Here is a 17,427-nt window from a genome sequence, read left to right as displayed (position 1 = left end):
TGACACAGTTAGGGCCACAAGAGAAGCATTCGGGTATTTAGGAAGCTACTTTTCAGATAAGCCTGACTTTGGGGAACAAGAAAGGCAGCCATTCAAGTTAGTTGATTTAAAAATCCTCTTCTCTGTTGTAACTAAGTGGAACATCTTTCAGATCTTAGTTGAGTCAGCTGTTTCCTATTGACGTTTTATACTGGAAAGCTCGCTGTACAGAATGCATCCTACAATGTTTTACAATTACATTCACTAAGCACAATTCAACCAAATAGCCTCTTAGACTTCCTATTCATTAATTTTCAATGTTAAGTCATTTTTGTTTTCTGAATAAGTCAGTCATGTTTAATTGTGACATACATTTTCAACCAGGTCCGTTCTTCCCCAACATGCTGCTTCCCTGCTAAGATAACTGGTATGCATTACTACTGATGGGCAGGGAGGAGCTCTAACCCCCACACAACTGGCCTGGCCTTATTTGAGATCTTGCTCCTACCTCTGTCAAGAAAGTCTTCTGGGTTTCCTCATCACAACGAATCAGCTCCTTCATCACCATCACCTTCCCTGTTGCTTTGTGCGTTACCTGTTGGAAATGGACAGCGTCACAGCAGGAAGGAAAGCCCTATGAAACCTATAGATGCTTTAGAGCAGGGTTTCCCAAACTGTGGGTCACATCTCCCTCCACCCCTGAGCAGGGAGAAGAGAGGAAATTCAGATGGACCTGGTCCAGGGAGTTGCAGAAAATTTTTTTCCCCAACAAAGATTCTGTAAGTGAGAAAATAGACACACACAAAGGCCCATTGTGGTGTGGCCCATTGAGTCCATGATACTGTTGTATCCCAAGAACCCCAATTAGTGGTCCAATTTTAACCAGTGCAGGATCTGAATGTGTGCTGCAGGCTGCTAGAGCTTCTGCTAACAGTATTAACCCTGCACCTGTGTGTGCCTGGAATTACCTTAAACCATACAAGCACCATTAAAAAACAAACAAACATGAAAAGCAGGTCCCCAGGCACAGAGACCTTAACCAACCACTTCAGCTTGTATTCGTGAAATTACTGAGGATGGTTCCCTTTTTCATGGATCAAGAACAACTAAGCAATTCACACCAAGTCAACAGATATCCCTGCTGTCATATAGCTTCCAGAAAGTGCTAGGTTTCTGATGGGCTTATTGAAAACCTGTTCTTTTGCAATGCTGTCTGGAGATGCACAACTGGAGATTGTTTAGTTGCGACAGCAAGCAGTCAAGGTTCCACATTCGGTGTGAACAGTGTACTGCAATCTCCAAGGATGGCACCAAGGTGAGGACATGTGAGACAGTACCTAAAGCCTCATGGCTTCACTGTGTCTCAGACCACCATGTTCTTAAATGCCTGAAAACCTGTGCCAGGTCCTTCATGAAAGTTGTTGAAGTCTTACCCAATGATTCCTGACTTTTTTCCACATTGCTCTGTGAGGATTTGGGTGCCTTTTAACCAGCAACTCCTTTCACACCGAAATCAACCTGACTGGATTTAGAGCACAACTGCAGGTTTTCGGAAGAACTTCTCCCCCTGCTGACTCCTTAAGTAATTCAGCTTGGGTGGCAGAGTCTACTTTGCTTACATTTCTGGGCACCTAAAAAGCTGATCTCCTCTTCTCTCAAAAGAGAGAGGATAAACATTCAATCCATACAGAACAGGGTAGAAGCTTTCAACAGAACATTTGGAAATTGGTCTTAATCTCAGAGAGGAAACCGGAATAGCTTTCCCGTTTTAGATTTTGTGGGAACTGAAGAACTCACCAGAAACTCTCAGGCCCTCAACTCAGCATTGAGGAACATGAGATCCAGCTGCAGGACTATTCTCCTGGTGACCCAAAGAGAAAAGCAGTGGAACGACCATCCCCCATCATGCAAGGAACTGTGATTCAGCAGTGCTGACTTGGCTATTAAAAGACAAGCCTCTGTTGGGAAACCCTACAACTTACATTAGCCAGGAGCTCAGGTTTGGGGAGGGGCGGGGGGAGAGAGGGGCGGAGGGTTTGAAGGCAATTCTGTGGTAGTTACAGAAGCCATGGAAGTTCTCATAGATAAGAGAATGAAATGCAAAGTCCAGCTTCTCTTCAATTACAATTATAAACAAAGCATCACAACTGACTGCTGATCAAAAGTAACTATCTCCCCAGCTGAAATGCACATAGCACATCAGTAAAAACAGGCTCAGTCTCACTATGATGGGGTCCTTTCTGCAGCTCTGTTTTGTGAAGCTTACTAAGTAATTTCTGGTATGTTGTGGCTACAAAGCTTTACCTGCTCATGTTTAGAGTTCAAGGCCTTGGGAGACAAGTGTTGTAAAGAACATTAGGCTGGAAAGGGGCCACGAGCTCTGAGAATCTGGAAAACCGCTCTAATGGAAAGACCAGTTGTGATAAATGAAGGGGGGGGGGAGAAAGAAAGAGGAGAGAAGGGGTAGCTCCCTTGAATTCAGCTTTGACACCAGTGCACATTAATGCTGCATAGATTCAAAGGTGAGCAATAGAATTCAGCGCTAGTCTGATCTAGGTGGAGTGTGAAAGCCTGGCGACTCTGGCGTGGATAATAGGACCAGGCAGCAATACAGCATCCCTTCTCTTGCTCCCATACAAAGTAACACATCCAAACATTAGCAGAGTGCTGAGGAGCACTATGCCATCACCTTCCGCAAAGAGGTGCAAGTGTCTAAAGCACAGTGACAAAGGCAAGGGAAGCGAAGGGAAGTAATGAAGACATAAATGGACTCTTTAGGCTGGTATCAAACAAACTTAAGAACAGTGACGTTATGGAACTCACTGAGGAGATTTTATCTCCCAGTGCATGCACCAACACGAGAGGAAATGCCTCTGTGCTGTTAACCCCATGGGCATGCAGATGGCAAGACATGCTGCAGAGGAAAAGGTTCTGCTTACCTGGACATGCCATTTTGTTTATGAGCAGAGAAGAAAAATGGCAATTAGTATAGTACCATATCAAAGATTGAACACTTAGTGCTTTGAATCCCAGAGCACACGGTCATATTCCCAAGGCAGCACTGGAGGATGATTGATACAACAGTGGTTAAGGAGAAACTGATTCCCACAGCATAGTGGGATGGAGATTAGGGTACTGAAGAGGTCACACTGGCCCTTGGAAGGTAGATAGCGTTCAGGAAACTGACTCAAGGGTCAGCTAAAGTAATACCAGAAATCCGAGCAGACTGCAGAAACTCCAGTTATGGGGGTCGGGAGGAAATCTGTTGCTGCAGAATGCCAGGAAGGGTGCTCCTGAAGGATCCACGCTCCATGGCGAAGATCAGACAGTTAACACGGGGAAGTTGAGAGTAGAGAGTTACTACTGCAGGAGCTTTTTGTTCTCAAAGGGACTTGTGCACAGATGTAGTCAATACTCGGGGGAGTAGAGTTAGACTGTTAAATAGTTTACCACAGTAACTGTCACTGGATCCCTTATAAGTCCCAGTCTGTCTAGCACAGACTCTTGCACCAAGGGAACTCCACAATACTCAAATGGGAGATCGAGTGGACACCTTAAGGAAGACACATTTAACGTAACAGTGAGTCTTCCCCTTGCCCCCTTGACTGAGGTGTGACCCATTCACTCTGCAGCTCTGGTTATATACAAACACCTCAGCACACTAGATGCTTGTTAGACTGGCTGCAATTTAAACAGGACAGTCAAACTCTCCAGCAGAATGTAAGCTCTTCAGGATACCAGCTACACTTAAGCTGAGTGAGTACAAGAGAAGAGAGAATTGTGAATATGGTGAAACAGCCAATCAAGCCACCACACCCAGCATGCTACTGGGAAGGAAATAAAAGTCACTCGAGATTTTGTTGTGATGTTTGAAAGTTTCTGTAGGAGACATATCCTCTCACTTGGGAATTTAGCAGTAAGTTCATGGGTCATGGTTTTGCCCACTCACCTTGATAACTTGTCCAAAGAACCCTTTCCCCAGTACTTCACCATGTGTCAGATCACAGGGCCGGAAGATCTGCTGGGAATAGCTGGAGGAGGAGTGCAGAGATTCAGAGCGACTGATGTCACGGCTCAGAATGAGAGGGTCCTTTGGGGAGCTGGGTCCAAGAGTCTTGGAAATACTGTTACTTCGCCTGGAGAGTGAAAGCAACAGGAAGATTAGGTCAGCTGCAAGGAAGGTCTATTACCCTAAATGAATGCATGCTAGTAACCAACCAGCTCACTAGCTTCCTGCAATTCTGCAGATGTGGAACGTGCTGCAGCATGTACCTAAATTCCTGAGTGAGCCAACAGCAATGTCAATGCTGGCCAGCCTCCATAGCTGCACATCTCTATCCATTTGGATTCCGACTTCCACCTTACAAGGAACAACTCCTGATCGTTCTGAGCAAGGGATTCAGGTGTCAGGGAAGTGACTCTGGATGATCTGCAATTTTTGTAAGACGAAGGAAGTTGGTGGGGGACAGAGGACCCCAGTAGGGGGAGGGCAGGTTTTCTAATATTGAAGACACAAGCCTCACTTAGCAGGGGCCAGTCCCTGAGGGGTAAGCTCTCACCACAGCCATCTGAGCCTGGCAGAAATCTGACTTTTCAATTTTTTATTTCAAGTGGTTAGCAAATTTAGAGCCCACAATTCAGCCTTTATTCAACAGTCGAAACACTATTAAACAAGCCAGCCCGAATGGGAGTCCATAGAGACTGACTGAAGGGATCTGAAGCTTCATCTCCAGGGCAATGCTTCATTCCAGGCTTGGCTTAGCCATGACTCAGTCATTTGCAATTGCAAGACTGAGCATTGTACAGCCCAGGCTTCAGGGTGTGTTAAAACACACATAGCTGGAGGAGAGGTGACAGTCAGTGGTGGTATTCTCAGAGTCTAGAAAAAACAGTGGTTTCTCAGAAGATTTGCAACTGCTGCTCTAGAAGCACTAGCTGCAGTGCAGTTTTCCTAGGGTTTTGTACCTGAGGGAACGCCTGTGCAGTGTTCCTTCCACATTCCCCTTAATGTTCAATGGGGAAATGGAGCGCGAAGAGGTGGTGGTTTTTATGTGCGTGGGGAGCCTAGAGTCCAGACGCAGTCTGTCTAGTCGCTGAGAGACAGGGTCATGTTCTATGAGCAGCTGAAGTGTCTGGCTTGTCCTGCAAATCAGGTCCTCCACCTGAACACAAATCCAAGGGCAGGGTAAGAGCCTTTGAAGGGAACTGTTGTAAAAACATGAAGCCACCTGGATGTCCTTCAGGAGACCACTAGAATCTACAGTGCCTCAATCAGGTCACTGTGGCTGTGGTTTAGTTACACACAATATAACTGTCCACCAGACCAGTTAACTAGCAATATGTAGACCTTCATTCTAGCTAGTGCCTCTTCCACTCTGATCAGCTACAGAAGACCCAACACACTATTTTTCTGGAATAAGCCCACATGTTACACTGAAGAAAGCAAGTCCAAGAATATGGAGATCATGCCTAACGCTGATCAATACACTTATAAGGGAAACGTAAAGCTACCCAGGTGTCTAAACCCAGATCTAATTATTCTGCTTTAGAAGAGAAGGCTCAAGGTATTCTCTAACATCAACAGCAGACAAAAAGTATTTGTCTGGCGACCAAAAGGGTAGCGCAATATCATGCACTGAGTGTTCAAGCATTACCTTGAAAGCTATTAGCTGTATAAAGCATTTCGTATAGAAAATGAAGACAGAAAACTGTCACTTGCTACACCATACACAGCTTCCAGATACACTCTCAATTGACCATGCCTAGCAGCTGTCCTCTCCCAAAACAGGTCTGCCTGATGATACATGTACACTGCCTTCAACTCAGTCACTGGTCAAACTCTTTCCCTTTGAGACAACCTGCACTCCAGGCTTCCTTAACCACCTACTAATTGTTGAGGTACACCTCCCCTATTCTAAACTGCTTCCTAATTGCCCTCTCCCAGCTGCCATCTTCCCCTCCCCAGTGGACCTTAGATGCTAACTCCAAACTAAGAGGCAACAAAAGCTTACTCTTGCATTCAGAGCCAATGGATTGTTCTGTAGTACAAATCAATGACAGCATTACAGCCCCACACAGTAGGCACTGCTATGGGGAGAAGATTGTAAAAAAAGTCCCAAGGTAGAAGGGGCGGGGTGGGGCAGGGTATCAGTCTAGAGTAGACTTCAGGATTACTCAAGATAAAACTAAACCTACTTCCTCCACTTGTAATGTGTGAATAGGGACTCCATTGATTTCCAGGATCCGATCTCCAGAGTGGATGGCATTTTGGACATCTGGGCTAATATGTCTTCTGTTGAGTCTAAATCAAAGTCATCAAAGGAAAGAGTCATGCTGGAGAATCCGCCTAAACACAGATTACCAGAAGTTCAATGGATCTCAACTTCCCAGCAAGTGTTCTTCCCTTTTAGGATCCAGAAATAAGTCAAGTGTTCTCAGGTCTGCTAATGTGAGATAACACTAAGCTGTGATGGTAAGCATTCTCTGAGGTGCCCAGACCTCAGCAAGCTTGGAGAATAAAGGATCTTCTCGTATACCCACAGGAAAGGGAAACAAACAGTAGCCAAGCCATAGAGAAAGGTAACTAGTTTCTTTATTGGTTACTGCTATAATCCCATAAGTGTTTTCTGGACAGTGGAGAATCCCACAGTTTAAGTTAGCCATAACAATGTAGGAGAACAAAAGACTGCCCCACCAAGAAACACTCATGGTTTCATTTGCATCTCATTTCTACTACATGTGGTCACTGAATGAGAAATTCTATTTCAGCAACTGGAGAGATTCTCATAGAAATAAGTTAGTCAGAAGCTCCCACTTTCCTTTGCCCAGATACCTCTGCACAATTACAACTAATGTAGCTATTACGGCCTTTCCATACTCACTCTTTCACCTGGACACTGGTGGCATAGCTGGAGCAGCCACTTTCAACAGCCACGGAGAACCCTCTCTTGCCATCAGTGGCTGCAGGCATAGAGATGAGGGTCAGTGTATATGGTAGTTGTTCACGCAGAGATTCCGTGGCCAAAGTTTTTACCATTGGCATCAGCACAATCTGGTTATAGCATTTTCCACTACAGAAAGAACAGAGGAGAGAGTCACTGGCCATTTCCCATCCCTTCTTGCCAACCTATGTAGCCAGATCCTGCTGCCCCAAAAGGTTGGAACAATGCGATTATTCTTATCGGCTATCAAGGCTTCAAGCAGTGCTCCCCTACCCCTAGAAATGTACTTGATCATTCCATTCTGGTGTTTACAGATTCATAGATTCCATGGCCAGAAGGGACTACTACGTTCATCTAGTCTGATCCCCTGTATAAGTAAGATGATAGAACTTGCCCAAAATAATTTTTAGAACACAAGGTTTAGAAAAACACCCTCTCAATTTAAAAATATAGTCAGGAATGAAGAATCCACCACTACTGTTGGTAAACTGTTCTAGTGGTTAATTACTCTCACTATTCACACCTTATTTCCAGTCTGAATTTGTCTAGCTTAAGCTTCCAGCCATTGAACCACGTTGTACCTTTCTCTGTTCGATTAAAGAGTCCATTATTCAATGTGATCCACATGCAGATACTTCTAGACTAATCAAGTCACACTTTAACCTTTTCTCTATTAAGATAAAGGGATTTAGATCCTTGAATCCATCATTATAAGGCATGTTTTATGATCCTTTAATTATTCTCATGACTCTTCTCTGGACCCTCTCCAATTTTTCAACATCCACCTGTGTTTAAACCACACTGACCCACTAGACAGAATGGGGAAGTGATTTGCACGTACAGCAAGCAATCGAGCGCACAGTACCACAGCATCATTTTACCAGCAGAGCAATGGAGTGTCATGTGCTCGATCTTACCAGTAGAGTATGGAGTGTTGTACTAGCACATATGTGTCTCCATCTTCAAGGATTACTTTGCAACTCATACAAGCAAAGCATTCAGGATGGTACTTGTATTCTCCAGCCACCTACACAGACAAGCAGAGGAAGTTCTGATCAAGGAGGGGATACTGTTAAAATGGGGCTTGGGAAAGCAATAACTGCACCTATTGACAGTAAGTCTACATGGACTCCAAGACTAAGTAGTGTTCATTCTTAAATATCGGACAGAGCAACATAAATCCACCCTGCCTTTCCTAAACCCCCTCCTTCAGTGCCTTGGTTACAATACACTGCTCTTAAATTGTATTAGCCTGGAGCAAAGTAGGTATTTGAGTGAATATTAGACTTCCCACTGGTTATGATACAGGCGAGAGTTGATATTAAGCCTTAATTGATAAATATGAGAGATGATTTTGCAAGACTAGTATTAATGCACAAGATTCAGCTACTGCCACCAGCTACCAGAAACCAGAGACTAGTCTAATGGGACACTTGTTAAAAAAAAATTGGTTTGTTCATATTCCATGGTTTGCAATAGTTCTTACATGAGACCTTTCCCTACTGCTTGTATTTTGGCAAAAATTCCATTATAGTGAGAATTCATCTGCGCTATTTTCACTAGCAGATGTCAGTACTGCCTCCAGAGTAGGGTTTGTTAGCTGGTACACAATATACTGCTTTTATTTATCCTATCTAAATATTGGATACTTTTCATTCTTGGCACAGATTGATTTAAGAGGGTTAGGATTTCCATTTTGGTGGGTTAATTGGGGCAGAACAATATTTTGTTATACTCGAGCATGTGAGAGGTGCTCGATCATTTAGAAATGCTTGAGGGACCGTGGCTCTGCAACCAGCCACTAGAGGGGCTTGGAAAGCCATTTTTAGACATGGTCCTATTTTATCATGTAGCTTCAGAAATGCTTCAGTCTAAGCCTACATCTACACTACAGCAGCAGCACTGTAGTGCTTCTGGTGAAGATGCTCTAAGCCAGGGGTTCCCAACTTTTTTCTTGCTGAGCCCTCCCCAAAATATATACTGTAGAAACTCTACAGCCCACCAGTGCCACAACTGTTTTTCTGCATATACAAGCCGGGGCCAGCATTAGGGCATAGCAAGTAGGACAACTGCCCATGGCCCCATACCACAGGGGTCCCACCAAGCTAAATTGCTCAGGCTTTGGCTTGAGCCTTGGGTGGTGGGGTTCAGGGCCCTGGGCTTCAGCCCCACATGATGGGCTTCAGCTTTCTGCTCTGGGCCCCAGAGAGTCTAACACGGTCCCTGCTTGGTGGACCCCCTGAAGTCTGCTCACAGCCCCCCAGGGGGCTCCGGATCCTTGGTTGATAACTGCTGCTCTTGGCCGATGGGAGAGAGTTCTTCAGTCGGCTTAACTCCTGCCTCCATGAGCAGCAGTATCTATGTCAGCAGGAGAAGCTCTCCTGCCAACATAGCGCTGTCCACATCAGTGCTTAGGTCATTATAACTTACGTCACTTGGGGAGTGGATTAAGTTATACCGAAGTAATTTGTATTGTAGACATAGCATAAGACTGCAAATTGACAATTGCAGCCTTTCGTAAGGCAAAGAAAAGTGTAACCCCTCACTGGATATGAGACTAACTCCTTTAGAGGAACTTGAGAATCAGGCGACAAGAGCATCTCAGTTCCCTTAACATCACTTTCATTGATGCACAGCTTGGGAGCAGGATGGGAAGTATTTTGCCTCATCTTGTTCGGTTCTATGCATTTCAGCTCCTTGCCATCTTCCCCAAAACGCTTCTGGTCCTCACACCCCTTCTTCACAAGTTGGCCTACTTAAGGTCATCTACATCCCAAAAGATGCATAGATTGTGCATACTTTTAACACTTCATGTCAACAGTTGAATTCTAAGACTAAAACCCCCAGTCTGCTGCAGTCATCAGGTACCTGGTGACTGACACTCCTGTCAATCAGGGGTGGCTGGGCAGAAAGAGGCATAGCAGAGAGTCCTTACCATCACAGGTCCAGTCATCAGCAAAGAGCAGCCATGGCAAGATTCCCCAAATTTCCCCCAGTAGTCTTTGTGACAATAGAACTTCCCATCCTTTTCACGGTTCCCGTTAGTGAGGGGGTCCTGACATTCAGAGCACCTAGAGGATGACAAAGGGACATGGCTAGCAACAGTTCATCATGGACTAGCCCCAGTCAGAGTTAGTTTTCCTCCAGCCACAGTCTTTAAAAATCACCCCAAGCAGAAGGAACCCTGTATTGGCAGGAACTCTGCTCCTGAATTGTGTGTGTAATACTTTATCCTTTGAAGAATGAGCTTCACCGGGACATTTATCCTTTTAAGCTCAATGTTTATTCACATAAAGTAGTGGATGCTGCAGGTATTCACTCTCCTTCCTCATGCCGATAACCGACCCCAAGGAAAGATTTAGTACTTCTAGAGCATCTTCCAGCCAAGTGTTTCAATGCACTTCAGACATAAATTTAGCCTTAAAAATCTTTGTCAAGCAAGCAAGCAGACAAATATAAATCAGCCTCATTTTACAGATGAAGAAATAGGCACAGAGATTGAACAATTTGCCAAAAAGGAAAACCTGCAGCAAAAATATAAAATTGAATCCAAATCTGCAGGCTCCTTAAGCACATTACTGTTATGTTCTTAGCAGATGCACTGGAGTAGAAAGAAAGATTTCTTTTAAACGCTCTCTCCCCCTTTCCTCAGTTCGCATCATGTGACTTTCATTGAGCTAGGAGGCTTGTACAGGTTGGGGTGTTGCTGAAAAATGCATGCTGAACACCCTGTTGCCCAGAGCAGTACACTTTCAGCCCTCAACCTGAGAAGCAAGATTAGCCATTCACACGATCGTGCACAGCACTAGACAGATTAAGAGAATACCTTGAATCATTTAGAGTAGCAACAGCTGTACTAACATGATATTTTCATTAAGATCCATGAGGCAGGCATTGGATGGCCTCAGCATTAGTAATGGGATAAAAATCTTATCCCGGCTGGTAGTGACCAAGACTATCTACTTGGTTTCCCTAGCCTCTGTTTGCCAGAAGCTGGGAATGGGCAATGGGGGATGAATCACTTGATCATTACCTGTTCTGTTCATTTCTTCTAACACACCTGGCATTGGCCACTATCAGAAGACAGGATACTGGGCTAGATGGACCTTTGGCTGGACCCAGTAGGGCCGTTCTTATGTACTTGCAATTTTAGTCCAATTCACAGGAGATGTCTACAGCACTACTGGCATTGACCGACTCCTTTGGCAGCAGAGGGGCCAAAGACTGAAAGCTAATCTACACTTAAAACACTACAGGGGCACAACTGCAGCAGCACTGCTGTAGCACTTCAGTGTACCCATTCATTACAGCCACAAGAAGGGTTCTCCCATCACCATAATTAAGCCACCTCGTGGAGAGGCGACAGCTAGGTTGACAGAATAACTGTCGATCTAGTGTTGTCTATGGCAGGAGTTAAGTCATGTTAACTACGTCGCTCAGAGGTATGGCTTTTTACACAATCCTGAGCAGTGTAATCTGTCAATCTAACTTTTCAGTGTAAACCTGCCCTGAAACCATGGAGACAAATTCGCTCTCGCCTCCTAAAGATAAAATTCCCAAGTTCTTGGGAAGCAAGTTACTACAGTCACCTTGCAGATAGACCCTCTGCCATCAGTATCATCCTTCACACAAGCACTACCTTAAGACACTTCCTGGAAGTTTAAGTTAAATTTGTGCTAAGCTTCCACTTGGGAATTCCAGCTAGTAGAGAGAAAATTGGAATGTGCATATTCCAAGGGGAGAAACAGATTTTGCCTCAACATGAAAATCTGCTTTCATTCCATTCATATGGATGCAGAAGGAACAAGGTGAAATTGCTTACAGATAGCCAGTGGTTTGAGGGAAGTGACTTCATTGTAAGAGGTATTTAGAGCCATTTCCCCCCCATGGATGAATAAACTGCTCCTCCCAAACTAGATTAATGGTTCATGAATGTTGTGAATGTAGAGATTCTCCCAGCTTGGGGAGCCGCAAATCCTTTTCCCTCATGAGGGGACAGAGCTTTGTCAGGGCTTATTGCACATATCAATTTCATTAGCAGGAGGAGAGTCTTTGTGCCTTAAGATACACAGTGCATTTGTTATTACAACCTCCAGACCTGGGGCACTGTAAGAGTTACAGCCTCACAATGGTATGCATACACTCCACCTGCAGGGCATCAGAACCATGTCTTTCCTTCAACTGATAGCCTTTGGCTTTCATTAGCTGTAAGCAACCCTGGCTCAACGATCAAGCGGGTGGGAGGGAGAAGAGCAAGTGGTGACTAACAGCAGAGATAGGTATCAGCAACACACTGCAGGAACATCTGGTCTAACACCAGCAAATAAGATCCTTCAGAGTTATCCCACCTCCATTTGCATGCCTGTACCAGTGTGAAAACCGAGAGCTCAATTACAGCGTTCGACAAGTAAAGCTCCATGATCAGACCTGCACTTGAGAGGAAGACAGTAATATTGGAGAGGACAGGAAACACCTACACAGCCACTTAAAAGTTACACCCAAGTGTTGAAAATACCCAGCAAGGTCACAATTCAGCGATACTTTCCTTCCTGTAATTCCCCAATTTCAGTAAGAGCAACATGGCTGCAGCTCCAGGCAGTGCTGCTGCTCCCCTAGTATTACTTAGACTGAATCCACTGTTAAAATTTAGGCCGATATAGCTACATCATTCAGGGGTGTGAAAAATCCACACCCACGAGTGACCTATGTATGCTGACCTAACCCCCCAAGTAGACTTGATGGAAGAATGCAGCCATCAACCTAGTTACCATTGTGGAAATGCCACCTCCCCAAGCACTGATGGAAACACCCTTCTGTCACTGTAGGTTGCATCTACACAACTGAGTTATGCTGGCTATGGTGCCATTAGTTTTATGCCACTGTAGTCAATGCTACAGGGGCATGGCCTTAAGGAGGGGCCATACAAGGTGCTCCCCTACCTTCCCCATACTGATTTAGCAATTGATCCCAACCCTACGACCGTTTGATTAGCAGTTTTTACCAGGAAATAGGAACTCTGGATACTGCTGTTGCAACAAATCTATAGTAAAGGGAAGGTGAAAGGGGTGGAGTCTGTAAGCAGTCAGCTCTTAGCTATGTGATTAAACAAATCTGGGCAAGATAAATTTGCAGCTAAAGGCTCAACACCCCACTCAGAACAATGAGGCAACAATAAGTATGTCAGGTCCCAGAGACACAAGACTTTGTTCAGCGGTGCTAACTGGCTGCCTCAGTCATGAATCATTGTTGGCAAGAACCACCTCACTGAGTAACACACCGCAATGCAGCCCCTTCTGCCACCATTACACTTTATATGTTCTAACAAGGAAGATGCTTTAGATTTCTTTAAGTCTGAAAATTTGTACATAGCATAGAGCTAGTCACCAGAGCCAACCCTTTGACTAAAATCATGTCTTTGGCCAGGCTACAGAGGCACCATGTGATCCTCAAGTCCCCATTTAGAAAGATTAAGAGGGGATCTTTATTCATGCAAGACAGTGGGACAAACTCCCCTCCATCTCACTTGATATGCATTAACTTTAGCACTGTTTGTTTATGGGTTCATTCGTCTTTCTAGGCCACCACATCCAGAAGCAAGGCAGATTTCACTCTTCTGTTCAGGATATGGACAATGGGAAGATCTAATCCCAGATTTACTTTTCTCCACTGTGTTGAGAGAGAGTACCCAAAACATGACCCATTCCTCAGGGACTGGAAATTACCACACAGTTTACACCTGATCATGTCCTGCTTGCTGGCTGGCTAACCCCACCAAGTTCAGGCAGGTTCTCTTCTCATTCCATCAGGTAGGATGGCTTGAGCCCCTGGTAAGGGAAGCAAATATCCATGAACAGTTCTCCATCAGTCCACTTCTTTGGAGCTGCCAACATGGGGTCATATTTGCCAAGATTCACAGGGGCTGGAACTAGGGGTGCTGCTTGAAGCAATTTCCATCATATAGAGGGTTTACGGTTTGATTCAATGGCTCTCAGCATCCCCTCTATACAAATTTATCCAGCATCCCAGATAAGATTCTTGATTTTTGAACATAGTTAACGGTGAGGATACTTATCCAGTCCTGCAGTGGCAAAGTAGGAGATGAGGGCTACAACAATCCTCTAGGCCTAAGAAGGGAAGGTCTTCAATGCACATGTGAAAGCCCCCCACATCCCCACGTCAACTGACCAAACATGTTCTTGAAAAGCACAGCCACTTCTCCACTAAGGGTGCAAATGCAACACTACTGGGTTTTAGATGAACAAGGTTGGCTTGGGGCAACACAACAGGCTGCCAAGGGATTAGGTGAAGTCAGTTTGGACATTGAGCTCCCACAGGTTAGGAACATCATGGGAGCAGCATGTTCAAACCCCAAGGGAAGAGACAACCATACAAGTGTTCTAGTGACTGACGGAGCAACAACCTTGGTGGGTATCCAAGGGAGCTGCAACTACCCCTACTCAAAGGGAGGGTGCCATAACACGGGCCTCATGGAGGGGGAAGAGCTGGGGTTCCTAGGGATCCCTGAGCTTCCTATATTTTTTCTAAAGCAATTCAAAAGGCTTTGATGCTGCCTTTGCCATCACTTACAACCATGACATGTGAATAGAGGCTTTAAACTGGTAGCTCCTACCTATTCATTTAATGATGCCACAGCCTGCATTTAAAGGCATTGGAGCTGCTTCCATGGCAATCATATAATCAAGAACACTAAACTACAGCTGAACCAGCAGGCAGCAACAGCCAGACTGAGAAGTGTGTGCCACTCCATGCTCAATTCCCTCCCTTCCCCATCCATCATTCCTAACACTCTAAAGAACTTTGCTAAAGCCACATTAAAATGACCATTTATTGAATTTTACAAAAATATATAGTCCTTTAATAGCTGTCTCTGGAAGGCTGCACCTTTGTTTACCTCATCTGGGAGCGAGGGGGAAGATGCAGCAAGAGAATCAGTGGCCCCAGGAAGAGGGCAGGTTTTACACCTGAAGCAGACACTCACTGATGTAACTGACCTGAATGCCCAATCCCCACCATATCCCATTCAGTCCCTACGCTGTAGGCATACCTCCCAACATTTAAAGTAGTCAACTCAAGAGGAGTTCTGCCTCCAGGGAGTAGCAACCGCAGCGTAAGCCTGTCTCACCATCACCCCCCAGTGCCACTCAAAGCCCAGCTGCCCATTCCCCCCTCCCCCGCCCCCCAAATCAGGAGAGCCAAGTCAGACCAAATCAGAGCAGCACTGTGACCCCATGAGCTGTGGCCAGATTGCAGTGCCTGGAGCAAGGAGCCAAGCCTGGCCAGCCCCACAGGGCAGACACCACTTCGACTGTGATGTGGGTTTTGTGGGTCAAAGTCTAACAGTCACACAAAACTCCAGAGGTCTGCTTTAGGTCTCCATGGTACTTGGGAAAACAGGTCACATCTTGGTGTGGATCTGGGTGTTACCATGTCTATGCTGCTGAGATATGTAAGTGAGCAGGCACAGAGATGCCAGAAACTCTCACCTGCAGTCAGTTTGGTTTTTGGGGGATGCTAAAGGGATCAGACTACAACAAGAAACCAACTTGACCAAGAGTGAGGGGGAAGATTCAGCACACAGAACAAAGTCTTCTTTATATCTAAAAGGAAGCCAGTATCGTAATGAAGAGAAACCTCACATTAGTACTGAAATGGCTGCACCCTCTCAGTAAAGCTCACTAATGGAAATGCTCCTGGATCATCAGGTGAGATAGGTCAACCATACACCAGATAGGGTGCCCAAATAGAAAGTGTGAAAAAAATCGAGACAGGGTGAGGGGTAATAGGTGCCTACTTAAGACAAAGCCCCAAATATTGGGACTGTCCCTCTAAAATTGGGACATGTAGTCACCCTTACACTAGGTCTGCATCTCCAAAGGTGGGGAAGTGAAAGAACTGCCATGCAGAGAAAAGGACACTTGCAGAACATAGCGCTTCCCTAAAACTGAATCTAACCACCTCCTTACCCAGGACCTAGCCAAAGCGTGCACACTGGCTAATGCCCCAGAAACCTCCAGGGCAGAGACAACAGAAAACATATCTAAGGTGCTACAGACAGAAGGCAGGGCATGGAAGCTCTGCTTCCACATGCACCTCTCCCATGGCACTTTTTAGGCACCAGAAATTGGAGCATGTATTTGTGAATAATCCCCATATATCCCTTATACTAGTATGACTCTACATACTGTTAGAGGGCTATGGCTCTGACTGCACTTCCTCCCAATGGTAGGAAATGGGTTTTTAGAAGCCTGCCTGTGAAGTTAGGTCAGTCACGTCTAAACTGGCCTGCCCTTGTTCCACAAGATAGGAACTTCAGTCTTGAGGATTTTAAGACCCTTTCAGCAGAGTTTTCCCAGGTCTTACTGGCCAATACAACTGTGTTTGAGGGAACAATTTCAAACTTGGCTTGCTAACATGGAGAAACCAGTGCAATCAAGGCCTTGCTCTGCAGCCATCTTCTTCCTCAATCCTGAGTCATTTAAATGGATTGAAGTTGGACATTCAGATAAACAAAAGCGGTTAATGTAAGCAAAACATCTGAGATAAGAGCTCATTCCAAGATAACCAGGTATTTACTGTTACTAATTGCCTGCAAAACACTTGATTTCATTCATTAGATACGGTCACACTCTGCTGCCTATGGATTATGTCACCTTCCCAAATTCATCCCAGTGAGGAGCATATGGCACTCGCAGACCTCATATTCTGTGTCATTCCCATGGACACACTCCGTCTCCCTTTCTATACATCAGGAGCTTTCCATGAAATTCTATTCTTTCTGGCTGCTGCCTGGAAGGCAGTGAAGAAGCTGACATCTATGGTTTGAATCCGAAAGGGAGCCTGCCAGCACACACTTGGGCTGTGCACATAAGCACAGCATTACTGAACAGATATATACACGCCACATCCTCTTATCAATAACATGGATACAGATTAGTTTTCAAGAACTCTGCCCAGTCCCTCCCAGTTCACAAGTCATAGAGCTCCTAGCTTCAGGCCTGCTGCTCCGCATACACAAGCAGCTGAAGTTCATTCCGAGAATCTCAAACACAAGCCACCTAGGACAACATTACAGGGTGCCAAGTGAAGGCAAGACCCTGAGGGAAATCTGGGAGAAAAACACTTACCGAAAGGGATCCTTGGGAGTGAAATAAGCTGGGGCAGACAAGTAACTTCCCATCTTTGAGCACTGGATAAACCAGCTCAGTCGCAAACCTGTCCAACTGCCTCTGAACAACTCCACTTAGCCAGCATGGCAGCTGGAAGGTCTCACTTCACCTTGTGCTGATTCAGGCTCTTCTCTCCTTTCTGAAACTGCCTAAGGAGTGCCAGGTCTCTCCGACACTCGTTTCTTTTCAGATCCTTCCTGGCTCCCATGGCTGTAACCATCATCTCCTCCTCCTCCACTCAGCAGCAATTGCACCCTTGGGTGGGATAGCATAACCAATAACCTTGCTAAAATTCTGACATTCTTGTGCAGGAGCTGGTA

The 17,427-nt window shown here is 45.3% G+C and overlaps 1 protein-coding gene across 2 annotated transcripts in view; it reads right to left on the bottom strand.

Annotated features, from left to right (window-relative positions):
* Positions 1–17,427, bottom strand: part of LIMK2 (LIM domain kinase 2) — a 43,441-nt gene that overhangs the window by 11,502 nt on the left and 14,512 nt on the right. For both annotated transcript variants that reach the window (XM_038372711.2, XM_043498004.1), the window contains exons 3-9: positions 9,856–9,991; positions 7,838–7,947; positions 6,861–7,049; positions 6,175–6,280; positions 4,945–5,141; positions 3,929–4,115; positions 488–574 (exon numbers count right to left, since the gene is read on the bottom strand). In XM_038372711.2, coding sequence (XP_038228639.1) covers positions 488–574; positions 3,929–4,115; positions 4,945–5,141; positions 6,175–6,280; positions 6,861–7,049; positions 7,838–7,947; positions 9,856–9,991 — 1,012 coding nt within the window. The remainder of the gene's footprint in view (positions 1–487; positions 575–3,928; positions 4,116–4,944; positions 5,142–6,174; positions 6,281–6,860; positions 7,050–7,837; positions 7,948–9,855; positions 9,992–17,427) is intronic.

The sequence above is a fragment of the Dermochelys coriacea genome, chromosome 15 (genome assembly GCF_009764565.3).
Source record: "Dermochelys coriacea isolate rDerCor1 chromosome 15, rDerCor1.pri.v4, whole genome shotgun sequence".
In the NCBI taxonomy this organism is placed as follows: domain Eukaryota; kingdom Metazoa; phylum Chordata; order Testudines; family Dermochelyidae; genus Dermochelys; species Dermochelys coriacea.
The sequence above is the reverse complement of the archived record's forward strand: the minus strand, read 5'-3'. Positions and strand labels throughout refer to the sequence as shown.